We start from the raw sequence: 26,505 nt of genomic DNA on the forward strand, positions 1-26,505 counted from the left end.
TCAGGCCGCCATGGCCGCCCCTCAGCCACCTCCCTGAGAGGGCGGGGCCGGAAGCGGACGTGACGCAGCCGGAAGCGGGGCCGGAAGCGGAAGCGGGGCCGGGCGGGCGGTGGTGCCGCCGCCGCCGTCGGTGCCGGCGATGCTGTCGCTGGATTTTCTGGACGATGTGCGGCGCATGAACAAGCGGCAGGTGCCGAACCGGGGGCGGGGGAGGGCGGGGGGCCGGGCGGGCCTCGGGGAGGGGGGGCGGGCCGGGTCGGGTCGGGCCGGGTCTGGCCGGGTCTGCCCTGGTCGGCCGCGGAGCCTGACTGACCCCGGGCCGCGGAGCCTGACCGGCATCACCCCCCCTTCCCCCAGCTGTACTACCAGGTGCTGAACTTCGGCATGATCGTCTCGTCCGCCCTCATGATCTGGAAGGGGCTGATGGTGGTGACGGGCAGCGAAAGCCCCATCGTGGTGGTGCTGAGGTAAATCCCGCGGGGGGGTGGGGGGGGTTAAATGTGGGCTCGTTCAGCCGTGAGGGAGAACCGCGAGGCTGGAGAACCGCGGGCCCCGAGGAGGTTTTCCGGAGGGATGGGGCAGCTGGAGGCTCCTGTCCCGTCCCCGGCGGGCGAGGGGCTCTCCAAGGCAGAGGAACGGGCGGGGGAACAGGAAGTGGGTAATGAGGCTGGCAGCCTTACGTAAAAATAGCATCTCGCTCTTCATCTCGCTGGGTTGTAGGTTAGAGAGGTGCCCCTGAGGAAGGGGAAAGAGGAGGGAGGGCTTCGAAGAAATGCAGCTAGAGCGCAAGCCAGGCGTTCCTGGGTCGTACCAAACCTCCTGGAGAAACGCTCGGCAGCGTAGGTGAGAGAGACTTGAAAAAGGAAGGCCTCGAGGCAGGGAGTGACAGAGCCCGTGGCTTGGGAGGGATCGTCCCTACATAAAAGCGATGTTTGTGGCAGAGCTCGTCGTCTCATTGAGGCTAACTTGTGCTTCCTGTAGCAGAAGTTGTGGTAGCAGAACATCGCGGTGCGCAGGTGCCTCCTCCGTGCCTGTCCGCAGGTCTTATTGCTGCTACGTGAATAGCTGGAGTATGTGGCGAGCCTTGGTCAGCGAAAAGGAACTTGAAATCTTTGAGATACCAGGCAATAAACTCATGTAGTGAAAAGGAGTTGTTGGGTCTTTTAAATGGGAGCTAGCTTGCTGAAATGCCCGCTGAGCTTTATTATGTGTTACGTTGCATCCTTAAAAGTATCCACTAACTCTTCTTTCGCAGCTGCTTGGTTTTTTCCTGGCCTTCTAGCGAGCTGTAACAAGGCCAGGAAAAGGGGATCCTTAGCTCTTTTATATGAGGGTTATCGCTCTGTAGCTGGATATGTTTCAGGTGTTGCACGTTGCCCTGCAAAAGCGCCGTGCAGCGGGTACCACCAAGCGTTAACTCCCACCCTCCTGCAGCCGAAGTTCCTGGGCCCCTGTCGGGTGCTGGTGTGGGTATCGCACGGGGCCTGTTCTGTGGCCGCATTGGCCTTTCTGTTTGTTTCTACATCAGTGTTAATTACCGCATGCTATTTAACCAAGCTGCCTCCTGATGGGTCTGTGAAGTACAGGGGAGATGTTTCACGCTGTTCCTCCCAGTGAGTAAGACAGGGGCCATTAGGTCACGTCCCTTCTTCAGTGATGTGATCTTCTATTCTGAAGAGCATCTTCTGCGCTGTCTCGAGATAAAACCCGAACGTATGCGGTACTTAAAGTTCATCATTTTGTTTTGTACTGCATTATTTATTTGGAATTAAGAAGGCTAAGTATTTTGTAACAATTGCCATTTACAAGACAGGAAAAAAATAACTTGAATAGCAGCGCTTGAAATGAGATCGTTAAGCAAAGCGATGAATCACAATAACAAATTTTTAGCACACCCGTCTGTCTGTTCCAGATGGGAATACAAGAGCCCGTATGTTTTCAGTGCTTTGTTCGCAGGGATGATCTGTCTACCTGCAAAAAGTAAAAATAAATGAAATAGAAAAAGCTTCCCACCGCTGCAGTGTTGCCAGCGTAGCCCTACCGATGAAGAGCTCAGAAGCTGAGAAGATGCTGCTTGTCATCAGCCTTGTCGTTATTAAGAAAGCAGAAGGCTTTTCCCATTTGGTGTGCTTCTAACACCGGCTGCTGGCAGCGCGCTTTTCCCAGCAAACCTAAACTGCGGGTAGTGTGGTGATTGAAAATCTGATTGTAGTAGAGGTTATTGTAATAGTATTGTAAAATCTGATTGCAATAGAGACCTGCCTGGTCTCCAGCGTGGTTTTCTTAGGAGCCCTTCAGTGAGGTTCTTGTGAGATTTTTCTTAAAGGACTATAAACTCTGAAACCTGATTCTGAGCGTTTAAATATTGTTGAATTGTTCCTCTTCTTCTCTTTTTTCAGTGGAAGCATGGAGCCTGCATTTCACAGAGGAGATCTCCTGTTCCTCACGAACCGAATTGAAGATCCAATCAGAGTGGGAGAAATCGTGGTCTTTAGGATAGAAGGAAGGGAAATTCCTATAGTCCATCGCGTCCTGAAAATTCATGAGAAGTATGTCAAGAATCTGGGGGGTTGTACTACAGATGTTTAGCTAAATTGTGTTTTTCCTCATCTCCTTGGGTGAACAAACGGGTGGGATGTCAGTAACAGATATCCAGGTGCTGTAGGAAGTAACGTAGAAGTTTCAGACAGACAAAATCTGCCTTCCTTGGTTTGCTTGTAAAGTCATCCAGCAGAACACACAAGCTGGGGAGCCCGTGCCAGTATCCTGGACTCCCCATGTCACTTAATGTCTCCCGTGCCATCGTTCCATCCCAAGCTGCTACGTAACGTTGCTGTGTTGTCTCCCGTAGGTACGGCTGCATTTGTGTGTGTGAAGTGACTCATTTGTAGAGGTAGAACTTGTGAAGAAGGGTATTTTGTGTGTAGGGTGCATTATTTTAAAGCTTGTCTTTACGGTCCTGGTTCCTGCTCTCATGTAAAGGCAGGGTGTTTCTTTTCTTCTCTGTAGGAAGTTTTGCATTGTTATACTTGGAGTCTCTGTGCGCTGTGCTCCCTGTGTACTGTTCATTCTCTAAACACTTCGCAGGTTGCATGTCTGAAGGAATGAAGCGCAGTCGCTCTGGTCTGATTGCTGAACAGGGCTTGGTTTTCCAAGCAAGGCTTCCTCTGCAGCCGTGAGCCTTCCTATTTTACTGTGACTGCTCTGGGTCAGTCTGGGGGGGTACAAACCAGCCCCGCAAGGCACTTGACTGAAAACTAAATCGCGAACTGCATCTCTGGTTCTTCACGCAAGCTCTGAGAGGGCAACGGTTGGGTGGGGTCCCAGCATCTGTTTCTGCTGCAATATGAATGAACCGGGGCTATACCAGTGCTCGGAGATCTTGTTCCTAGGTTAAGTGAATCACTCAAATTGTATGTAAAGGTGGCATCTGAGGATTGCTCGAGTCAAGTGAGGTCGATGGGATAGAGAGGGTCCCTTCCCCCAAGCATGCGTAGCAGCCATAGCTGTTGGGGCATCCAGACCATTTGTCTGGCCCAACGTCAAGGTCGACCAGCTCCGCGCACATAGATAGTCCAGCTGAAGTCCTGGCAATGAGAGAATGGCACCTCTCCCAGTAGACAGAGCAGATTCTTTGCTGTCCAGATTTATTCTGTGCCAAAAACTTTTTAACAATGTCAGTTTTCAAACTACTTTACTTTAGTAGCACTAATTTAAAAATAAGGTCAGTATACTTGGTAAATTTGATATCTAACATTGCACGCGCACTTTTTATTATGTCTTGGGAGCTCTTCTAAGTGAAACGCTACGTTCTTCCTCCTCCGTTGCATGCCAAAGGCTCAGCTGGGCTCTGGTGCTGCTGCTTGGGCTGATTATTGAGGAGGTAAGAAAGGTCAGGGTCTCCTCGCTCTGCTCTCAGCCAGCGTACGGGAAGGAGAAGCAGAAATGTGTATTCTTTGCGGCAATTCATCTCCAGATATTACCCACCGTTGTTTGGTTTTTTTGCCTGGCTCTATCTCAGCACTAGGTATTGAGGTATTCAGCACTTTTTTTTTTTTTTTTTTTAACAGAACAGGACCTTAGCGCCAATCCTAGATTCTGTGAAGTAAAGCCATTCTCCAGTATTTTAGGTTTCATTTAAATAAAACAACCAAGCACAAACCTGATCTTTGTTAGGCAAATTTAAAATCTTTATGTGACCTGAGGCTGGGCGCTGAAGGCAGGACTCTGAGGTATCAGTTGCTGCTTTTACTATTTAAAGAACATTTTTCTCGTGCCAGTTTGGAATTCAAGAGCGTCCTCTGAATGGCTGGAGTTTCCCGTTTCTTCCTGTAGTCATGAAAACTGTGAAAAGTCTCTGCGAAAGCTGACAGGAGTATCAAAATGAAGGAAAACAGAACCCCTGTTCTCCGTGATTTGGTGGCCACTCTGGCTCCAGTTCACATCAGTATTGTTTCAGTGAGAAAATGGTTTTTTACTTGCGAGCCTTTTCTTCTTGTTCAGAGCAAAATTGAGTTCATTCTTTATCACTAAACACAGAGTCTGCAGTAAAAATTCACTTAGTGGTTTTGGTGCAGGACAGCCGGACTGGATTTCATTCACCTTTCAGACAGCAGAGCCACTGTGCTGTGGGCTTCTTGCACCAGTTCATGATAGAGCATTGAATCCGCTCAATAAAATCGTGCGCTCCTACGCCATCAGTCTTCAGAGCTGAAACGACATTATCTGCACCTTTGGGTATCTTCATCTTTTTCCAGACTATCTGTAAGCTCCTAGAGTGTTTGCTGCTCCCACACTGTGAGCCAAATGTGCTTTGAAGAAAGATCTGTTCTTTTTTTTCCCCCCTTTTTTTTCCTTCCAAACTTCTCCTGTCAAGTAACACCCATTGGTATTCAGGTATGACGAAAACAGCGTGAGCTCTGAAGATCTTCTGCATGCTTTCCCGAGTTGTATCTGATCTGTCGTTTCTGTGACCAAGCTGACAGAACCAAACAATGAGAACGCTCCTGCCCAGCACCTGCCTTCAGATGCCAGAGGGAGAGCGGCCGGCCGGTCCCCGAGGAGCGGCACGAACTGCTGCTTCTAAGCAAGCACTGCTGGCTGTCCAGCAGGCTGAGTGGAAATGACTGGGGAAGGGCGTGTAACGTGGTGTGTAAAGCTAGAGCATAACAGCAGCTGTTTCCAGGTCAAAGCAAAGGTTCATCTGCTCCAGGATCCTGTTTCTGACCAGCTAATTCACCTCAGGATGAATTAAATACTAGAGAGAGCGTGTAGCAATAGTTTCCCTGCTTTCTGCAAGTTACAATTTCGGGCACAAAATGACAGTTCTTTTTTACGTGGACTACCTGGTCACTTTTTGAACCGATACAGTATTTTGGCATCCAAAATAGCCTTCCAGAGAGATGTGATTTAGTTTGCACTGTGTTAGTTAAGCATAACACCTTCTCTGGCTTGTTTTAACCTGTTACCTCTGAGTTTCACGTGATGCTCTCTAGGTCTTGTGTTGGAAGAGGTGGTGAAAAGCTGTTTGATTGTTGCTGTCTGTGTCATTTGCATTGGACTACCGTCATATCTCCCATCAGTTCTGTCTTTTCCAGGCTGAAGAGTCCTGGTCTGTTGTTTCTTGTATGGAAGTGGTTCCAGGCCTTGTTATCCGTTTCTGAACCTTTGCCAGTTCTTCTCTCCATTTCAAAAAAAAGGATCTAGGGGGTTCAGAACTGCACAGAACATTCAAGATGTAGGCACATCGTGAGTTCATGCAGTATCATAATGGTATTGTTTGTTTTGTTCTGTCCCCCTTTCCTAATAATTTCTAAGTTTCAGCTTGCTTCTGACCACTACTGAGTAGAACTGTATGCTTTAACCCCAAAATCTCATTTTGGGTGCTAGTATGGAGCCCAGAACGCAACATTTGTATATGAAGCACGAGAAGCATCGACATGAGAGAGGTCAAAAGCAAAGCGACGATAGCTGTGTCTTTGCTAGAAATGGCTCATCCTGCTGGTTAAACTCTGCCGGAAAGCTTGGCTGGGGCCAGAGTTCATTCTTCCCTTGGCAGTTTTTTTTCCAAACCATCTGCTTTCCACTGCATTTGACAGAGTTTCCCTTTTTTCATCCCGCTTGAACTCATAGGACACGATCGCTTCTAATCTCTTTGTGTTAGTCTCTACGCGCTTGTTCTAGAGCAGCTTTTAATAAGTTCTTTTTCTCTGACTTACCTGGCTGTCTTGTCTCTGCTAGGCAAAACGGTGACATCAAATTTTTGACAAAGGGAGACAATAATGCCGTTGATGACAGAGGGCTGTACAAACGAGGGCAGCACTGGTTGGAGAAAAAGGATGTAGTAGGACGAGCAAGAGGGTAAGTGAAGTTGAAAAGGACGCGGCTTTTTACACTGCCCTCCCCCAATGCCATCTGCTAATCCCCCTGTCCTCTTGAACTCTCCCCGCTGGGTTTTTGTGACCTGCCTGAAAGCATTTCAAAAGGTGCTGTGGGGAGTTAAAAAACAAAGGTAGTTCAGTTCTTAGCAGGGCTTAAGTGAAGGTATCAAGCTGTCAGCTGCATCCTGAGATTTCGATGCTAGATCAACAGTGATGCGAAAGCAGCGCGTGTTCAGCCATGATCAGAATTTTCATTGAAATTATTCCGCAAGGCACAGTCTTATTATACATGAGTACACACCCTTGAATATGGTTTGTTTTAATAGAACCTTTATTCTTGTAGATTTGTGCCCTATATTGGAATAGTGACTATCTTAATGAATGATTATCCAAAATTTAAGGTAAGAGCTCTTTCATTTTCTGCCTCCTGCTCCCACCCCAACTAAAATTACTTCATGAGAGCTTTATATGCACAGGCAGAACCATTTACCCTGTATGTTTGCTGCTGCTACCGCATCTTTAGATGTGAATGTGCACGCTTGTGTCTTCTCTTCTTTCTCTTACAGTATGCAGTCCTCTTTTTACTGGGTTTATTTGTGCTGGTCCATCGAGAGTAGCCTCTTGCACTGAAGTATGAGGTGAAGGTGCCATGGATTTTTTTAGATGAACGTTTTCAGTAGATGATGGTCCGACATGCCAGGAGGAAGAAGAAAACATGCATTTCAAAGCTTCTTGCCAGTTTGGGTTTGTTTTGGTTTTTACTGCATAAGGGCGAATGTTTGTCACAGTATTTCCAATGGTTTGTCACATTCTAGCATTTTTAGTGAGTTTTTTATATTAAAAATTTAAGCCAAACTGTTCAGTGTTTGTACTTTGAAGCTGAGCTTCCTCTCAAAGTGCCTACAGGACTGTGTCCTCTAAGTCCGTGCCTCCGCTGGGCAAGCGCGACCTCTCCCTGTACTGACCGAACTGTCAAACGGCGAGCTGTGGAGGTGATGTTTTTTCCAATTCAGAACTGGAATAAAGATTTTGCATCTCGCCCAGTATGAGCCCTGCCACGTTCTTCATTCTTGCCCCGAGTGCAGCCTTGTTTCCCTGGGGGGGGGGCGGTGCCTGGACTTTGCCGTTGCAGATTGACTCCTAGAGCCTGGCAAACCAACTTATCCTCTCTTTACTGAACAGTAGCAGCTGCTCCTCTCCTTTCTTTTTGGAGAGTAAGCAGTCCTGAGCTGTAGATCCATTCCATATATCTATGTTTCTATAAATCACACTGAAATAATCCGCTTAAAGACTGTGAGGCTTTTTGGGCAAAGGATTACTTTGTGCATAAGCTGTGATTGCAGCACTAGGTAACAGAAGAATTGAGATGGGAAATACCCATAGCTCTTTGGCAGGGACGATTTAGTAGGATGGAATAGTAAAATTTTCTTAGTTTTGGAAACGGGTTTTAGGTCTCTAATGATCCCTGCAGCTGGCCACATCTTACAGCTCACCTGAAAGCTACAGAAAGGCCAAGCCTCCGTGGCCCTGAGGTCTGAAAGAAGAAACCGCTTGTCACCACGTGCAACAGCTTTTTTGGGTACAGTGATCCTGCTTGTGTAGACGTGGTGTCAGAGGGCAGCTCAAGGAAGAGGTACAAGGCAGAGCCAGCTTCTATATAAAGTTGTGCCACCTGCACTGAGCGAGTGATGATCGTAAGTCACCTCTGTGATGTCAGTACCGACCCATGAAAGCATTTTACTTCCCCTTCGCTAGGGCAGATCTTCACAAGAGCAGGCAGTGGGAGCGTGGTGCTGTTGCTACCTCCGGCCAGGGCTGCCTGACCCCTTGTGCAGTTTACTCACCCGTTGTCTTGCTGGGACAGCTTCCCCCGGCGGCGGGACCCTGTCTGCTCCCCATCTGCGCTTTCCCTGGCTTAACAGCTCCTCTCAATCTTGCAAAATCTACAGACAGTTCTGTGCGTTCATTCCACCGCATCCTGCATTCCCTCTTCTTTGTGACTGCTCCAAGGTTGCACAGCAGCAGGGATCATTCAAGATGAGTACTGCTGCCGAGCGCGCAGCTTGTGTAGGGTAAAAACAGGCAGGGCAACAACCCAATGAAGCGTTTATGGTCTGTGTTTAGTTTCTTGCATATGTACATCATTAGGCTTGTCAGGCCTGTCCCATCTATGGAGGTGACTTGTGCCGTTAGTTCTGTCCCTGGGACAAATTTGCTTAACGCTCAGCGGCTGGGCTGATCAGTGGTATCCCAACACGAGTGAGTTTAACAAGTCATTTGTTCCCTGGGTAGGATGAAGCAAAAAATCTTATGTTTGGGACACTGCAACAAGTCTACGAATAGGTCCAGCCCCTAGCACTGAGCCTTGAGCCTGTGGCTCTAGGAGTAATCATCACTTAGTAATTAAAAAATGGTCATAAAGTCCATAAAAGAATTTGGATACAGAGTTTCTCCAAAATGCTTGAGTCATGGATGGGATGTTTTGTCAAAAGCCAAACCTGGGCGCAGCAAGGGAACGCAAAATCTCTCTTTGAGAGCTGCCGTCAGCATGGACCACCTTCCTGAGGGCTTGGAGCAGCATTTTTGCCTTTGCAGGCAGCACTGAGGCCAAGTCTGGTCCCTGCTTTGCCTTTAACTTAAACTGGTTTTGTGCATAAATTTTTTTTCAACTTGGGCTCACGTTAAGGACTGAGTTGAGCTCTTCTGAAATCTGCTAATCAACACCTCCCAGTGAAAACTCACTGAAAATGCTGCTGTTGCTGTTCTCTGAGTCCTCTCGCTTTCGCACCTTTTGCAAAAATCTGAGCACACAGAAGCAGTTGTGTTACTGTTGCTGAGTTAATTTTAACAAAAAAGGCTAAAATACAAAAGATTTATGATTGTAGGGGATGCAAGGATTAGCTCTTAAAGACCATCTGCTGAAATTCCCAGTTATGAAAGAAAGGAAGTGTTCCTTTTGAGATGTTGGGAAATAATAGCGGACCTGTCCTGCTTGTGGCAGGATTACCCTGCTGGCGTTGCTGGCAGTAGCAGTCTGTGTGGCAGAGGACACGCACTTGTTGCCAACATGGGTGCACACCCATGCCTTGGCGCGCGTAGGAAGGCGTGCCTGTCCCAGCCTTGCTCTCGCATGATGCTATGTGAAGTAATTGAGCCAGAAGCACTTAAAAAATGGAGAGCGGTTGGGGTGAAGGGTGGGATGAAGCCCACTGCAGCCCAGCTTCAGTGGGTTTCTCTCTTCAGGGTTTGTGGACGCTTTAAGAACAGAAATGATTGCCCTAAATCAGGGGCTGCGGTGTGAGACTTGGGAATTCATCTCTGTGGCCCGTGTTCTGCCTATTTTCAGCTCAGTGTAGCTGAGAACGTGGTTCTGTGTTATCTGCAGTCGTGAAATGAGGTGTTGGCTCTAATTAGAGCAAGGATAAATAAGCAGTTAATCCACTCACAGCTCGAACACCCACCAGCTCCCGCGCTGCCTCCATCACCTCCGGCATCCCTGTAACGCCTTTCCTGCCACAGTGGGAAGAGAGGGCGCCGGGGACGAGCCTGCACAAGCTGGAAACTGAGAACGTGGGGGCAGGATGACAAAGAGTTGTTGCTGGCTCTGTCCCCGCCAGACTCATTCTGCTTTGCTGAGCAGAAAAGCTACAGAGCGTGCAGGATCTCTGGTTCAGCTGGGTGCTAATGCCGAAATGTTTGGCGAGCACTGCTGTGCTCCCACAGAGCCACGGGTCTTGCTGTTAGAACTTGATGTGTCTTTGTTTCTTATTTCAGTTTTCTTCTTTTTGTTAAAGGTGAAGCTGTCAGGCCAGCTCCGACAAAGCCTTTGAGACTTAAGGCTTAGGAAAGATGTAGATCTTTGTGTCACAACAGGAATGGGATTTGTTTGTAAAGTATGTGGGTGTCGAAAGGTCTGGTTTATAAAGAAAAAAAAAAAAAAGAAAAAGCTCTGCCAGGGCTAAGAATGCTTCTGTCTCTGTTGTGGTTACAGCCAAACAGAGCAGGTTTTCTGGTAGGCAATTTCATTGCTTAATTACTGTTCAATCACATCCGCAGTTCAGGGCACAGATTCCTTCATGGGTAGAGCTGTTCCACTGACTGAAGCAATGCTGGGCTATTTCTGATCGTTGCTAGAATTTTGCTGGGTGACTTTTCATATCGAAGCTAAACGCATAAGCGAAAGCACAATGGATGGGAGGTGAGCTGTGAGGAGTAATGTGCTGAAAGTTGATGCTCCCTGAGACAAAGGCTGTCTTTGTATGCTTATGATGCTTGAACGCACGGTTGTCAGTTAAACAGTAATAAGCATTACACTGTTTCATCCAGATCTGTCGCTGCGTATTGCTTAGCAGGGGTCCTAGGGCTTGGATTTGTAAGATGATGGGTTGCGTGCTTTCTTTAACGAGACCTGGTAATCTCATGGTGGTTTTCCTGCCCTTCGAATCAGAACAGGTCAACCTTATTTTTTCTGAGGAGAACCTGCAAGGCAAAGACCACTTCCTGCTGGAGAAACGCATGAATGCAAGCCCAGCGCGCAGCTCCCAGAATGGGCTAAGCTTGTTGGCCAAGGGAAGGAGAGGTGGCTTAGGCACAGCATGTCACTTGGGGATGGCTCCTGTGCTGGAGCAGGGGAAATGCAAAGCAGATGTTTACGTATCCCGGGCTGAAGACCCACACGGTGTGGGTGACTCAGTGGCTGAATCAGATGAGGAGTGTCCTGGTTCCAGCCCGCAGACGGCAAGGTGCGCCTGGGTGATGCCAGAAAGGCACGGTCTGGTCTTCGCAGTTCCCATCAGTGTCAGCAGCTCCTGGAGGAGTTGATGCGTAGTAGATGACTGGTCTGGCCATCTCACCACTGGCTGCTGGGAGAAAAGAAGTAGAAATAGCATCTGCATTGCATTTTGAGACAATTTAATAGCTTCCTGCCCCTTTTACCTTCTCCCCTCCCTTGCAATACTTCCATCCCTCTGTCGTCTTGCTCATCCATCAGGAAGCCAAAAGTCTCTGCAGAGGTAGCTCCGCCAGCCTGATGCACGTTGGATTCAGAAGGGGCACAGTGGCTTTCCTGCCAAATCTGCCTTGTTGGATCTAGTTAACCATAATTGGGTGGTAGTCTGCCCAGCCATGAGGAGCCCTCTGCATGGTAGCAGCTTTTCTGCTGCTGGGTGCTCGTCCCTGCTTACCCCTCAATTTCTATAAAAGACCCACCAGCTCCTTCACACGCAGTCCTGCTTCCCCGTGGTCCCGCTGGCTGAGCACGTCGTGTGTTCCTGCTCATGGGGCAATGCATACGCGTGTTCAATTCCAGCAGCTCCTTTGAATGCTTCATCTAGCAGAGTTCCCTAAACCTCAGGGGAAATCGAATATCTCCACAGAGAAGAACAGTCTAAATAGGGATGGACTAGAAATGCACCCTCTGTGATCCAGGACAGAGCAGACACGCTCTCTGTCTCTTGCTCCCTCTGCCCAGCTCCTCAGCTCTTGACTTTTTTTGCTCCTTCTGTTCAATAATTTAAAAACACTTCCCGGAGCTCTCTCTGCCAAGCATCTTGCTATCACCTTTCTGTTCCAATCTCTCCTTTCCCTGTAAAAACTAACCTTGCAAGGGTTTCAGTTTCCAGAGAGACAGAAGTAAAAATAATGTGGAGAAAATGAACTTCAATTTAATTTCTCTGAACCTCAATTCACTCAAACTGGGATGTCAGGTTTCTGCCACATAATTCTGGTCAGGACACTTCTGAGCTAGGCCTGGATTTGCCTGTAAGAAAACAAGATTTTGTTCTCTTAAGTCTTCTTGCAGAGCTGTTATTTGTACTATGTCCAGCGGGCGTGGAGTGAGTGGGAAACCTCAGGGAAAACCACGACTCATTTACGGCTTAAATGAAAATTGAAAAAGTTGAAAACAAGATGTGCGAGATTTCAAATTTTATCTTTTATAAACAACAGTTGTTGCCTGTGGACGAATGAATGTAACAGAGGGATTTAATCTTTGTAAACGAGACAAATGCATCAAAAGAGACCCTCAGGCATATGGCAGGACTTTAAATTTGACCTGGCTTTGGCGAAGCGGTGAAGAAGAGGCTGAAACAACTTAGCCGCTGCTGAGAGTTTTATTGGCACCAGGAGCTCTGTGAAAGAGACAAATAGGGGGATTTGAGGCCTTTGCTCTTTGTATTTGTTTTTTATTAGAGCCATCGGTTTTGAGCATCCATTTGCCTGCCCGGGCGGATATCTGCAGGGCCGGGGAGTGCCTGCACTGTGTTTCTGGAGCTCTCCGGCTCCGAGTCTTCCCCAGGCCAGACTGGCCACCTCTCTGGGAGATGCATTAGTCAATGCCAAGGTATCAAAGCATAATTCAACAGAGAAGAAACAAAATGGACCTTGCTTTAAACACTACGAACCAGGCATTTCCAGGTTGGTGTGTTATGTTTGTTCATTATTAGCTCAGCATTAGCAAGGCCCTCTTAGCTGCGCCATTTTTAGATACATTTATTTTGCATAGTTATGGAAAGGTCTCCCTTCTTTGCCTGGTGAAATCTTGCTTCATCTTTAGGTACATTTGGAGGATGTTCCACAGCTCTGTTACTACTACTAGCCCCACATGGACAAGAGTTGCCCTTTGATAGGGAACAGGGCACCCCAGGTGTCCTGTGCTGCCGTCAGCTCCTGGACACCAGCAGTGGAAGAATCTGCAGAAGGTTCAGTGACCAAGAGGATAGCAATGAACCCCCAGGCCTGGGTGGAGCAGCCCATGGGCTCTGAAGGGACACAAACCTGAAAGTGTTGAGCTATTTGCCGTGGTAAGCTCCCATTCTGTCAAGCCCACCATGGCACCAAGGGACAGAACAGTGCCCGAGGTGGAGAAGCTGGGATCTATAGGCTATAAACCAGACCTGTGGACTGGAAAGGAGCAGGACTGCTTTAAAGAGTAGACTTGGAGCTTGTTGGAGGAGTTAGGAGGTGTATGGGCAAGGTGATCTCACTGGGATCATCCACCTGGATTTCTCAAAGGTGTTTGGCAAGGTCCATAGAATCATAGAATCATTTCAATTGGAAAAGACCTATAAGATCATGAAGTCCAACTGTTAACCTAGCACTGCCAAGCCCACCACTAAACCATGTCCCCAAGCACCACATCTACATGTCTTTTAAATACCTCCAAGGATGCGGACTCCACCACTTCCCTGGGCAGCCTGTTCCAGTGATTGATAACTCTTTCCATGAAGAAATATTTCCTAATCTCCAATCTAAACCTCCCCTGGCACAACTTGAGGCCATTTCCTCTTGTCCTATCACTTGTTACTTGGGAGGAGAGACCAACCCCCACCTGGCTACACCCTCCTTTCAGGTAGTTGTAGAGAGCAATCAGGTCTCCCCTCAGCCTCCTCTTCTCCAGACAAAACAACCCCAGTTCCCTCAGCCGCTCCTCATCAGACTTGTGCTCCAGACCCTTCACCACTTCGTTGCCCTTCTCTGGACACGCTCCAGCACCTCAATGTCCTTCCTGGAGTGAGGGGCCCAAAACTGAACCCAGCACTCGAGGTGCGGCCTCACCAGAGCCGAGTACAGGGGCACGATCACTGCCCTGGTCCTGCTGGCCACACCATTTCTGATACAAGCCAGGATGCCGTTGGCCTTCTTGGCCACCTGGGCACACTGCTGGCTCATATTCAGCTGGCTGTCAACCAACACCCCCAGGTCCTTTTCCACCAGGCAGCTTTCCAGCCACTCTTCCCTAAGCCTGTAGCGGTGCCTGGGGTTGTTGTGACCCAAGTGCAGGACCTGAGCCTTGTTGAACCTCATACAGTTGGCCTTGGCCCATCGATCCAGCCTGTCCAGATCCCTCTGCAGAGCCTTCCTACCCTCCAGCAGATCAACACTCCCACCCAGCTTGGTGTCATCTGCAAATTTACTGAGGGTGCACTTGATGCCATCATCCAGGTCATTGATAAAGATATTAAAGAGAACTGGTCCCAGTAACTGAGCCCTGGGGCTGAGCCCCTCAGCAATGGCTCCTAAAGAAGAGAAGCAGCCCTGGAATAGGAGGTGAGGTCCTGACGGGGAGGAAATCATTTGCTAAAAGGTAAGGAACAAAAGGTAGGAGGCAACAATCTCTGTAGCAGAAAACACCAGGGAGCTGTGTGGGGACTGCGTTCAGCATATTCAAAAATGATCAGCAAAAGCCGGCAGATACTGAAGTTCACTGCTGATACAAAGGGCTGTGTGCTTGAAGGCCAACTGTGGAAAGAGACCGGGCAATAAAAAAGATGAAATTCAAATGTACATAAATATAAAATGGTGCACAGGGGGAAAAAACAATTTTAACTCTATTTATAAAACAACGGGTTCTGAGTTAAGTGTTACCATCTGGAACATCGGGGTAGTAACAGATTGTGCTATGAAAATGTCAGTTCAGTGGTCAGCAGCCATCAAGAAAATAAATCGCGTGCAAGAATTACTAAGGGAAAACAGAGAGCAAAACAGACAGTCACTGTTTCCTCCAACTGGAGGCATCGGGGGAAACCAGTGGTGCAAGCTGAGTGTTCCTGGAGCTTTGAGGCTGCTTTGGGTGAGAAGGGACGGTTCCTGGCGGGTGTGGATCTGTGCAGGGCTGCGGAGAGGTGGCTGCAGGCAGCTCTCGCTCAGCCCCAGAGGGTTCACCCCACTGGGAGAGGGGACGGTTGGCTCTGTGCAGGCGCGTGTTCTGCCTCACGGACGTAACCATCTATCAGAAGTCTGGCGTTTGCTGAGTCACCTCTGTCCTTCCCTGGCTCCATTGCAAGGACCTTGCAGGAAGCTGGTGGCTGACAGGCCGATCTCCTGCACCACCTGCGGAAGCCGGTGCGGTGACCTTTGCCAGCAACATCAATTTCTAAAATAGAATTTGTACTGCCTTTTTTGATATATAAGCTGGGACGATTCCTTTGGTGGCTGGTGAACCTCTGCTGAGCTGGAGAGAGCAAGCAGTGGAGGAGCACTGCAGTGACAATTCCTGCCCTGAATGGTGGGGGGAGTCTCAGCAGGCTCCAGACCAAAGCTATTACACCAGCAGGCTCCAGACCAAAGCTGTCACATCAACAGGCTCCAGCCTCCCCTGCCACCCAGTTCTGGCTCCCCTGCTGCTTGGCGGATGGGTGTGCAGGCGCTGGGGGGGCACGCAGCTCTGCACACCTAAGTTGGAGGAAGGCAGAGACAATCTATCACAAACCCTGCCAGGCTGGTGACCGAGGGTTGGAGTTCAGGTTATGGTGCCAGTTATTTTTCCCAAATTAGGAACAACATCACCTCTTTGCAAGAAGATCCAGAGAAAACCTGGTCTCCAGTTGTAAGCAAGGCCACTTTTGTTGCAGCCACCTCTCAGGCTGCATTTGTTCGGTTTCAGGGGGACAGGGGAGGGGGCAGCTCTCTTGCCTTCCCAGGAATGGAGGAATTTGGCCACAGTGTGATCAGCCCGCTCTGGCCACATACGACCGAGCTGCAGTCCCTGTTCCCAGGTGCAGTAAAACACCCTCTGGATGGACCCATCGGAAAACTGGCTTGGCTGTAATTACGCCACTGGAGAGGGCGTGAGCTGCGCTGAGCCTCCTGCTCGGGATCTGTCTGTTGGTGTCTGGGGCTAGTTTTGGAGGAGACTGCTGCAGAGGATGAAATCGGTGTTCTCAAAGCCCTGCCTGGATTACAGCTGTGCAGTTTCCTTTAGCACCGATGCCGCTGCTCAGCGAGCGGTGAGCTCAGGTCTCTTGCACAAGTTGTTATCTATAAAACCCCACTGGCTGTCCTAATTATGCTCCCACTTCCAGCCTCCACCAAGTCCCTGAGCAGCTATTCCATTGCTCTTCCCAGGCTTGAAATCACGGTTATGGGCTCAGATCTCCCACACATGCCCCATCCGGCCAAGCCTCAGTACTCAGCAATTAACCTGGTGTCCCCCCAGTTTCCGAGCATTTGTTATGACGCTGCAACAGGGCAGGAACTCCCTACTTTCCTTTCCCCAGCCTTTCCCAAGCCTGCCTTGCAGTCCCTCATCAGTACCACTGGGATCAGAAACGCCTGTTCCTCCTCTCCCACCCTAACCGAGGTAAGGCGTGCAGCCCGCAGCCGCCAGCTGCAGAAGAAGAAAGATGTGTGTCAGTTCGGTTGTGTTATGTAGTTAAAATCAGATCAGCACAAAAAGCCTTCGCCCTGTTTGAAATGCCGTGCTGGTTCCCGCTGCTTGTGCTCTGTCCCCGGGGCTGCCTGTCCCTCTCAGTTAATCTCCCAGGAACACTGTGTTGCCCTGAAGGAGCAGGACTTAAGACCCCCCCCATCCCTGTCACGCTTCGGAGGATGCTGTAATTGTCCGGGGCTCTTTTCTCTGCCCTCTCTGTAATTGGTATCACTTTATCCCTGGCTTCATCCTCCATAATCCTACAGGTAACCAACTCCTCGTCTCGCTCTTCTGGCTGCGGGTGTGCAGGGACACAGCGGCTATCGCAAGCGCCAGGACAGATCCAGTCCTGCCAGGCCACCAGGCAGAGTTTGGACCCCATCACAGGAAGAGGTTTCCCCCCCGCCTCACCAGCACACGGCAGCTCCCTGAGTGAAGCCCTGGAATTTCTGGGACAAAAGGAGCAGACAAATCACTTTCATGTGCAGTGGAGCAGCAGCTCCAAGGCACCCATGCAGGAACACTGCTCAGCTTCTCAAATAACGCTCCTTCTCCAGCGTGAGGATAAACCAGACTCCTCTGTGCCAGTGCTGGGCAGTACCAGGCTCTTCCTTCACATCCAGCGCCCTCTCTGCACCTCACATCCTCCTCTTCCTCCTTCTCCTGTACTGACTACATCCCAAGCCTTCTCCACACACCCGACATTTCCAGCACGTTTGCCACCATGAATTAATTTAAAACTATTTTGAAAAAAAAAAGCTTGAGATTATGTCGGTCTGTTTCAAGCCGCGTATAATCAGTACGTAGTGACAGTGTAGGGCATTGGAGGAGAGACATGGGCTGCAAGAGGAAATAGATAAGAAGTGTGTGTGTGTGTGTGCGTGCGTGGGTGTGCACGTGCATGCAGCTGGAGCATCAGCTGCAGCAGCAATAGCCCTGCAAGTACTCCTGCCTTCCCCAGAAGGTAGTGGTGCAGATGGGGCAGTGCAGATCAGCCTTGGTGTTCCTCCTGACCAAGATAACGTGTGCTGCCTCCAGCTGAAAAAAAGAAAAGCTCTGTGTTGGTTCTGGTTGGGTGTCCAGTTCCAAATCAGACAATAGAATTCCAGACTGGTTTGGGTTGGAAGGGACCTCAAAGCCCATCTAGTTCCACCCCCCCTGCCATGGGCAGGGACACCCTCCACCAGCCCAGGTTGCCCAAAGCCCCATCCAACCTGGCCTTGAACACTGCCAGGGAGCCAGGGGCAGCCACAGCTTCTCTGGGCAACCTGTGCCAGGGCCTCAGCACCCTCACAGGGAAGGATTTCTGCCTCACATCCCATCTCCATCTCCCCTTCTTCAGCTTCAGGCCATTCCCCTTGTCCTGTCACTCCCTGCCCTTGTCACCAGTCCCTCTCCAGCTTTCCTGGAGCCCCTTTAGTTACTGGAAGGTGCTCTAAGGTCTCCCCGGAGCCTTCTCTTCTCCAGGCTGAACAACCCCAACTCTCTCAGCTTGGCTCCATAGCAGAGGTGCTCCAGCCCTCTGATCATTTCCATGGCTTCCTCTGGACTCACTCCAACAGCTCCATGTCCTTCTTATGTTGGGGGCCCCAGAGCCAGACACAGTAAGATCAGAGTGGGATCATGGGCATCATCCTAGGCAGCCCAATCAAACACTAATGAAGCCTTCCCACAAGGCTTGTGAGGACTGACAGAGGACATCAGAGCCAAAGTGGTGGTCACAGCCACCTAGCACCATCAGGACAGAGGGCCTCAGTGCTCCTCTCAGCTGACTTGACGGAGGAGATGCAGCTGCCGTGATGTGAACATGAGAGTCAGGACCACAGTGCTGCAAATGCCACGCTCATGATGGATATTGTATTCATGTACCCTATGCAGTTCATGGAGAGCACCCAAACGGCCATCTCCTCAAAAGGTGAGCAGAGACGTGGGCCCAGCACTGCCTTGCTCAGCAATACTCCTGCTGAACACACTCAGGGAAGGAGCATGGTGAGAAAGTGGACCAAGATTCCCCCTTGCAGCCCAGCACGCATAGACACAAGGCTAGCAGAGTCAGCCACCTCCCTGATAGGTGGTGGACCAACTAGAAGGCAGTATATCCTAGTTAGCCTTGCACATCATCATGGCACACCTCCCAGGCAGTAAGGGAGCACGTGCTGGCCGGCCAGCTGGCCACCCAAAGGGACACACACACACACACACACAATTTAGACAAATGCATGTCTGGCACAGGAGTACTTTTCAATTTTTTTTCCTCCCATTTGCAGTTTGGACTCTAACCCCCTGCTGTTGAAAAAGAACAAATCTCCCCCAGCCCTTTTCTCTTGAACAGCAGTAAATGCTAAGAAGGGCATTGCTAATAAATCTTCCCTGAGACAGTTCCCAGGAGAACTGGGTCATCTCAAACACTTCCTCACCCACCAGCTAGCACCTCCTGGCAAAGTTATGGAGCTGTAAATTTGGAGAAGCTGAGTGCCCCTCAGGACACTAATAGGCCTTAATGGATCTCACCTGAGACCTCCACCCTCCACCCCATGGGCCCAGGAACCCATTTAAGCTCAGTCCTGGGCCCTTAGTCTCTCATTGATCTATATTGTAGGTGCATTGGTCTTGCCCCAGGACCTGCCTCATCACCATGAACATGCTTGATGATTTGGACTCTCTCTGAACTTGGTGGCCATCTCTGTGTCTGCTCTGATTGTCCTTCAGGTACTGTGGCCGGTGAGAGAGCTACATTGCTGGCCACCTGATCCTGGTCAGGCCTCAACCATTCAGACCTTCTGCTTCCTGATAGTGGTCTGTGTATACAACACAAAATGGAGATAATTCAAAGCCCGGCATGCTGGGTGTGAGATTTCTGGGCACTCTTGCTCACCTCTTCTTTACCATTTTGGACACGCAGGTTTGTGCTGCTCTGGTCCAACCCCTGAGAGCACACCTGTGTAAAGGTGGAACCTGGAAGCCCCTGTGGGCTGCAGGCAGGTGACAAGAAGAAGCAGAGCACAACCTGTGTCTCAGGGCCCTCTGATCAAATGCTTCCAGGTTTACAATGACTTCACTTGAGCCCAGGGCATAAACAGTCCATGTCCCGGGCCCCCACTGTTGCCGTCCTGGTGTGGCTGGGCACAGCTCTATCCATGCTGTCACTGGGCATGTGTAGCTCTGTCCCATTAATGGAAGAGGAGGAACTGATGGGGAATGTGATAATCAGTGGTAGGTTTGGGTGTAGCAATCAGGAAACAGCGGTCTGCAACGCTGAAGGGTGAGTAGTGATATGCACACTCTGGACTTCACCCTCTACAGGGAGCTGGTAAGTGGGATGCTGTGGGAGGTCGCTCTGAGGAGTAAAGGAGCTCGGCAGAGCTGGCAGCCATAAGGACGGGACCTTCTGAGTCCATCCCAACAGAAGTACTACTTTAGTTGTAGAAGATCTGATGTTCCTTGCACATCTCTACAAACTCCTTTAGTTGTAGAAGGCTGAAGAAGGAAAGTGTTCACAAAGGCAGTGGTACCTGTGATGGTGGCCATGGACACAAAGCTGAGGTACTCCATGCCTTCTTTGCCTCAGTCTTCACCAACAAGGTCTCCCAGGCAGGACTCCAGCAGGGTGGTTATTCCTTGGAGAGCTTGACCCATAAAAACTGCTGAGCCCAGAGAGGCTGCGGCAATGGGTGCTGGCTGATGTCCTTGCAAGGCCACTGTAACATCATGGAGCACATTTCTGGGCAGATGGAGAAAGCAGGAGGTGATGGGGAATAGGCATCTTGGGCTGGGAAAGGGGTAAATCCACCCTGACCACCTCCTGTGACAGGACCATGGGATTTACAGGTGAGGGCAGAGCAGTGACACCGTTCACCTCAGCAGTACGTCTGGCACCATCTCCCCCCACACCCAGGTGGTGGGATGATACGGTTGGGGATGGGGGAGACAAGCAGAGGGATGAGGAGCCCGTGGGGCTCCGAGAGTTGCGGTTAACGGGTCGTGCCCCGCCCTGGATGTGGGCAGCGAGCGGGGTCCGTCCCGACCCTGACAGGGCTGAGAGGAGCGATCGGCGCTGAGGGACGCCTGAGGGAAGCGGGAAGCCCAACGGCTACCGCGGGCGCGTGGGCGGTGCGTGTGCCGGCCCCGCCCCCCCCGCGCTCTATAAGGTGGCGGCGGCGGCGGCGGGCGGGAGCGGGTCCCGCCGGGGCGGCCATGGCGGCGCTGCGCTGCCTCCTGCTGCTGCTGTGCGGAGCCGCGCTGGGGCCCGCTGTCCACCTCGACTTCGCCGAGCACCGCAGCCAGGCGGCTAAGATCAAGGTCAACCCTCGCGGCAACCTCTGGGCTACAGGTACCGGTGGGGAGGGGAGGGACGGCGGCGCGGACACGCGTGTCGTGGAGCGGCTGTGGGACGGGGGCTGCTGTGCCCCCTGTTGCTGCCTGTGGGGAGCCCCCTGCTCCCCTCGGTACCCCGCAGGGTGTGGGGCGATGCTGGGAGGCTTGGGGAGAAGGGCAGGGATGAGGCAACCTCCTCCCGTGTCTCCTGGGGACAGCTCCAGCGTCTCCTTCACCCCGGGGATCCCCTCAGCGGGAGGGAGAAGTTTCCCCAAAGTCCCCTGTGAAATGAGGACCTGGGGTTTCGGGGTTTCTTCTCATTTTGTTGTACTCGGCTAATTTAGGCGTTAGGTTTGCTCAGTGCTTCTTGTTGACTCGTGCCGGTGTGAGGCGGCAGGTAACAGCTTAGCCGGAGCCCCTGCCGCTCTCCCCACACGTGCTTGTACAAACACACAAGTGCGTTGTGTTGCAGGTCACTTCATGGGGAAGAAGAGTGTCACCGGCTCCCCGCACCTGGAGTCGCCGGAAGAGCCTGTGGTGCCGATGGTCTTCGGTCCCTCTCTCAGAGCCTTGCTGGAGGACATGATGGAACTGCTTACCCGTGAGCTCCTGAAAATCCTCTTGCAAGAGAGACTTTTGGATGAAAACCAAGGAAAATATGACCTCACTGACCAGGTGAATATTGACTAAGACAGAGGGAGATGCTCAGAGCAGGGAGGTGGTGGTGATGTTAATCTGCAGCAGGCAGCCTTGCTGGAGATGGGAGCATCTGCACAGCTGCTACAGGTGTATCCCCCCTTTTTGCTCCTCTTAACCTTCCTCAAACCACTTCTTAAGACCAGCCACAAAGGGGCCGAGGAGAAGTCTCCCTAGGCTTGTGTCTAGCTGGGCAGTGGCTAATAGTCCCAAATGCTTGGGAAGGGTGTGAGGATGAGCAAGGGATGCTGCGATGGAGCTGTGGCAGTGGCGGTCCCCAGCCTGGGGGCTGTTAATAAGCATCTGGGTCTTTCTCAGCCAGGTGCAGAAGAGGATGGCTGGCCACTGTCTTCACTGCCGTGAAGAAATGTCCCCTTTTTCAGCCACCGCAGGGACAAGGAGATCCTTTCTTCCCTTTATCTCTGTAGAGAGAGGCCAAGAGGGACACACCTCTATGCCTGAAGGGAAAGGAGTCTGTCCTGCACAGAGGTCTTGGGTGTCCGATGTCCCTATCTTGGGTCTGTGTTGCTGTGGTTGGGATCCCTCGTTACTGAGGGGCACGTAGCTTTGTTAGCTTGCTGTGCAGAGGAGGTGTGTGTTCATCGTACTGCTGCAGAGCGGGTCTCGGGGAGCGGGCAGGAGCTCCGGTAGTCCCACTGTGCGTCAGCAGATCCTCAAGCTCCTCGGTGTGGCTTTTGCTGTGGAGCTCACCCAGCTCCTAGTGGAACCCTGCCCCTGGGAGCAGTGTGCACGCACAGATCCTCACACAGGACGTGGAGATGGAATTGCTCAGTCCGTGTGGCTCTGCTTGTCTGTTGCCTGATGCGTGCTTCCCTGGTGTCTCGCCCTTTCAAGTCACTGCAGGAAGCAACTGAGAGTCTAAAAGGGATGAAATCCTCTTAGGTGGGTCCTACATGTGCTGTCCCACTGAGCTGCTGTACTTGAGGAGCTATTCAGTAACACTGCACACAGGTAAAGCTACTCCTGTTATCCAGGTTTAGGCAGTGCTTGTTCCTGTTCTTGGCTTTTTTTGGGAAGACACAGGTGGAGCAGCATTGCAGGGATGCGAGCCTGAGTGCTGCTGATTGTTCAAGCACCTTCTTGACTCAGTTTCATCAGACTAAGGTAAATTGAGGCTTTCCTAGAGAGCTGGTCCCATCGGGATAGAGGGTTTTCCACCCTGAAGATCCAGCTGGGCATGGCTGGAGACACCAGCCCACCCTGCTCCCCTTGAGATGCTGTGTGCCGTGACTGCTGCGCTGTTGCAGCTTTTGCTTCTCAGATGCAGCTGAAAGGGAGGAGAGGGCTGTGAAGGCTCTGGACCCTTCTCCATCCTCCCTGGGGAGCCTTTGAGGAGGAGGAGGGTATTTGCCGCGCTAACTGAGATGATGGGGGAGCTGGTGGATGCGCTGCCCTGCCTCGTCCGCTGAGCGTGCAGTGTGAGTTTGACAGAAGCGATCCTTGTGGCTCTCCTCTGCGTAGGTAAGTTGCGCGGTCACCGCTCGCACTGCAGATATGCTTGGGCAGAGGCTGCCCCGAGCGCTGGTGCTGTCTTAGGCTGCCAGCTGGGTGCCGGCGCCCCACCAGCCCTGTCTGTGCTCATTCCTGGTGCTCGAAGGCAGGTCCTGGCCAGGGGTAGCACCCAGCACTGGACATCAGCCTTTGGTGCCTGCGTGCTGGGTGTCGAAGCTCTGCTGCTGGAGGGCCGTTTGGCTCCTGCTCAAGCAGATGCTGCCAGCTGCCTTTCCCACTGCCCCAACGCCTCTCTGGTGGGAGGTGGGATGCCCTGCATAAATGTGTGGCATCGCAGCTTAGGTGCCTGATGTGCAGCTGGCTCCTACCCCCTGCCTCCTCCTCCCAAAGCCTCTCACGTCTCCTTGGCCAATGCCAGCTGTCCTCTCGGTGGCAGTGGAGACCTTGCTGGGTGATGGGTCTGGTTCTGCCCATCAGGCACCCCTGGGCACCTCACTAGACTCAACTCCAGCCTGCCTGCTCCTTTCTTTGCCACCCGTCCCCCGGGGCGTCTTTGCCTCTGCTGGTTGATACTGCAGGACTACTTCTCCCTGGTGCCTTTGAGTGCCGTCTGTGTCGTACTTTTCTGTGGGACCCTATTTTTTTTTTTTTCTTGTGGGTGACACAGTGCCAGTGCAAATTCCTGCCTCCCTGACAGCTTTCTCCTTCAGTGTGGCTGTTGTTGGACACCTGGGGTCAGCACCTAGCCTGTGTTTGAACTGATCTGTGTGTCGTGTTCGCCACCTGCCTAACAAGCTGTTTAATAGCTCTGCTCCGTGGAACTCTGTCCACTCCCTGCTTGGGATCTGTCACTTCCATCTCAACTCGGTTTAGTAAAACAAAAGTGCTTCTCCCTTCCTTGGTCACCAAGGCAGGAATTAACGTGCTCCCCAAGCGTTGCTCCGCTGCCCCAGCACGCGTGCTGTGCTTTGTGGCAGGATACGTGTCGAGGGAACCTGACTTTTATTGAAAAACCCAGTGGGCTTTTCCTTTTCTGAGGGTGTTGCTGATCATTCACAAGTTGGTTCTTCCTTTCTGTGAGGCTCCTCTAAGCATTAAATAAATCCCAGGGCTTTGTCTTTTTGCTTGCTCTCCCTTCACGTGGGTTAGTTCTGCCTGCTGTGCTGGGGTTTCCCATCCCTCCGCAAAGCGGGAGCCCTTGCGATGGCAGAAGGGGTTTGCAAACGGGGATTTCTGTTTTGTCTTTTTAACCACATCTGGCAGGCAGGGCTTGGCTCTCAGCATGCCAGGGCTTCGCGGTGCCACCCTGTTGCTGTGTGTGACAAGGATTTGGCTGGCAGAGGAGGATCATCCTCATCCCTTGTCGTCTTCTTGGATGTGTGTCTGTCTCCTGGAGAAATACTGCCAGGCTGAGACCACGTGTGTGGAGTGGAATGGCTCCAGGGGTGTGGGGACAGCCCTTCTGCGTGAAAGCAGATGCTGCCCTGCGCAGCTCTGGGACCTCTGGGCAGTACGTAATCCCACAAAATCCCTCTGTAACTCTTCCCCGCTGTCTTTTGTGTCTCTCTGCCTTCTTGCACAGCTCTCTGCTGAATCACCCCCCGAGGCTGCTCTTGTTCCTGAAGCCCAACCCAGTGGCTGCTGTCTGAGTGGGCTGGTGAAGTTTGCCAGCTGTGGTCCAGCTGTTGGAGCACAAGATGGGAGGCAGGGGCCAGGCTCCTGGCTCTTTCCTTCTCATGTGCTGTCCCAAGCCACCTCTGAAAGTGCCACCATGGTCCAGCACGGGACACTTGTCTGATCTTCTGCCCCGTGGTACCCAGGCAGGTGATGTTGTTGGAGACTGCGTATGGGACCCGGTGTCTCACCATTGTGCCTTTTCTTGTAGGAGACAGGGCTTTTAACAAAGGTGCTGGAGAAGTATTTTTCAAACTGAAGAAGCGCAGCCGTGGAGGATGAGGTCTGCAGGCTCGGCCGTGCGAGGCGAACGGAGGAGAGCATCGTCCTTGTGGGTTACTGTAGCAACATCACTTTTATTTATTCTTTCTGTAATATTGTTAATAGTGATTGCTTGTATGAAAAGCAGAGCCTCCCTGTATATTTCCTGTATGTTTTCTGCTTTCTTGATGTCTGGTGTGCCCCTGTGAATAAAACTGGCTCTTTGCAGAGACTAGCTCAGACCTTTCTGCGGGGGTGGGAAGGCAGACCCCCAGGGCCTGTGCAGGAAGAATGGGGGGTGGGAGCAGCTTGGTTGGGGGGTGGAGGGAAGCTCCCAGCTCTCAGCAGCAGGGAGGGGATTGGATTCAGTCCCTGCAGTCCCTCCTCGCTGAAGGAGACCCTAACTGCTGCATGACAAAATGACAAGCTTGGATGAGCTGATTACTCCACTTGCTACTGGAACATCTTTATAACCCTCTTTGCTGGAGAGATTACCAGCAAACCCTCCTGAAAACAAAAAGCATCCTGCTCAGGGCATTGCTGCGATTTCTGCTTCAAGCAGGGTCCCTGCTTCATGGGAGCCCAGGGTTTACTGTAGGCCCAGTGGCCTTGGCTGGACCTTCTTCTGCTGTCCCATTACGTGCTCAGCCTGTTTATGTGCCTGCTTTGGGATGATTCCGTGTGTGTGTTGTCAAGGTACAGCCCTGCCTGTGGTCCTCTGTTGTGCAGACAGTTGAAGAGGGCTGCCCAAAATGGGTGATGGAGCAACAGCCTTGTGCCCAGGCTCTGGTTCCACACCTGAAAGTGCTGCTCATAGATATACTCTATGTCCCCTGTCACCCCTGGGGACATCCCCAGGCAGAACTAAACCTGGCAGCAGATCCCAGAGTGATTCCATAAGTGAAACCATAAGCTTTCTCTGCATGCACGTGCTTCTGATGCTAAATTCAACTTGAACCTTTAAGCTCCTGCAGGGAGGAGAGCCCTTCTCCCATGAGCAACAGGAGCCCTGAGCTGTGTCATGCCAAGCCAAGGGATGATCCAGCATCTGAACGTGCTGATGACCAGTAGCAGGGAGAAAGCCATGGTAGGAGATCTTCCCATCTTGGTCCCTATCACTTCAAGGATGGCTTGAAGCGCAGGTGGTGTTTATGAACATATTGCTCCTGTGGGAACTTACGAGCAAGGAAAAGGCTTGTGACCCTAAACCCATTTCTGGGGAGCTGCAGGAGAGAATGGCTGGTCTCCATCCCAGGGCAGATGTGGGGCATGCAGGCATAGATGCACTGGCCCACTCGTGTTATGGCACAGCGCTTGCCTCCTGCCCGGCCCCAGGCCTGGAGATGCTTCTCAGGAGATGGTATGGTGCTGCAAACCCACTGCCAATGTCCCACAGGATGTCCCAAGCCAGGTGAGATCTGGAGCCATCAGTGTAGGGGACAGCTGGGGACATCACAGGATCTCCAGGTCCTGCTTGGGGCAGGCTGGCAACTCTGGGATGTGAAAGAGAGATAGGTACTGCAGAAGTGTTGTGTGATGGGGTCACAACTCCTTCTCTGA

General features: G+C 51.4%; 2 protein-coding genes across 9 annotated transcripts; both read left to right on the forward strand.

The window, feature by feature from the left end:
• Nucleotides 1–39: 39 nt before the first annotated feature.
• On the forward strand, nucleotides 40–7,426 carry SEC11A (SEC11 homolog A, signal peptidase complex subunit). Its single transcript, XM_054836347.1, has 6 exons — nucleotides 40–190; nucleotides 358–467; nucleotides 2,400–2,549; nucleotides 6,241–6,360; nucleotides 6,724–6,781; nucleotides 6,947–7,426. The coding sequence occupies exons 1-6, from the start codon at nucleotides 140–142 to the stop codon at nucleotides 6,995–6,997; spliced, it is 540 nt and encodes a 179-aa protein (XP_054692322.1). The 5' UTR covers nucleotides 40–139; the 3' UTR covers nucleotides 6,998–7,426.
• A 13,282-nt stretch (nucleotides 7,427–20,708) lies between these two features.
• NMB (neuromedin B) lies at nucleotides 20,709–25,173 on the forward strand. Of its 8 annotated transcripts, none has more exons than XR_008578616.1 (4): nucleotides 20,716–20,857; nucleotides 21,314–21,516; nucleotides 22,393–24,429; nucleotides 24,593–25,173. XR_008578616.1 is itself a non-coding variant. In XM_054836845.1 (4 exons), exons 1-3 carry the CDS (start codon nucleotides 20,722–20,724, stop codon nucleotides 22,438–22,440), a joined length of 387 nt encoding a protein of 128 aa, XP_054692820.1. In that variant the 5' UTR covers nucleotides 20,716–20,721; the 3' UTR covers nucleotides 22,533–25,173. The 8 variants fall into 8 exon arrangements, 4 of the variants coding, with proteins under 4 accessions (XP_054692822.1, XP_054692819.1, XP_054692820.1 ...); XR_008578618.1 differs by having other exon boundaries at nucleotides 22,393–23,019; nucleotides 24,896–25,173; XR_008578617.1 differs by having other exon boundaries at nucleotides 22,393–22,509; nucleotides 22,820–25,173.
• Nucleotides 25,174–26,505: the final 1,332 nt, after the last annotated feature.

Source organism: Grus americana, chromosome 10 (assembly GCF_028858705.1).
Source record: "Grus americana isolate bGruAme1 chromosome 10, bGruAme1.mat, whole genome shotgun sequence".
NCBI lineage: Eukaryota > Metazoa > Chordata > Aves > Gruiformes > Gruidae > Grus > Grus americana.

What these genes read in the sequence shown, in the direction of transcription:
- SEC11A (XM_054836347.1), top strand. Translation starts at nt 140, where the DNA reads ATGCTGTCGCTGGATTTTCTGGACGATGTGCGGCGCATGAACAAGCGG. An exon ending in CCCATCGTGGTGGTGCTGAG is followed by an intron (nt 468 to 2,399) that starts GTAAATCCCGCG and finishes CTCTTTTTTCAG; the next exon opens with TGGAAGCATGGAGCCTGCAT. An exon ending in GTAGTAGGACGAGCAAGAGG is followed by an intron (nt 6,361 to 6,723) that starts GTAAGTGAAGTT and finishes TTATTCTTGTAG; the next exon opens with ATTTGTGCCCTATATTGGAA.
- NMB (XM_054836844.1), top strand. Translation starts at nt 20,722, where the DNA reads ATGGCGGCGCTGCGCTGCCTCCTGCTGCTGCTGTGCGGAGCCGCGCTG. An exon ending in CGGCAACCTCTGGGCTACAG is followed by an intron (nt 20,858 to 21,313) that starts GTACCGGTGGGG and finishes GTTGTGTTGCAG; the next exon opens with GTCACTTCATGGGGAAGAAG. An exon ending in AATATGACCTCACTGACCAG is followed by an intron (nt 21,517 to 22,392) that starts GTGAATATTGAC and finishes CGCCCTTTCAAG; the next exon opens with TCACTGCAGGAAGCAACTGA.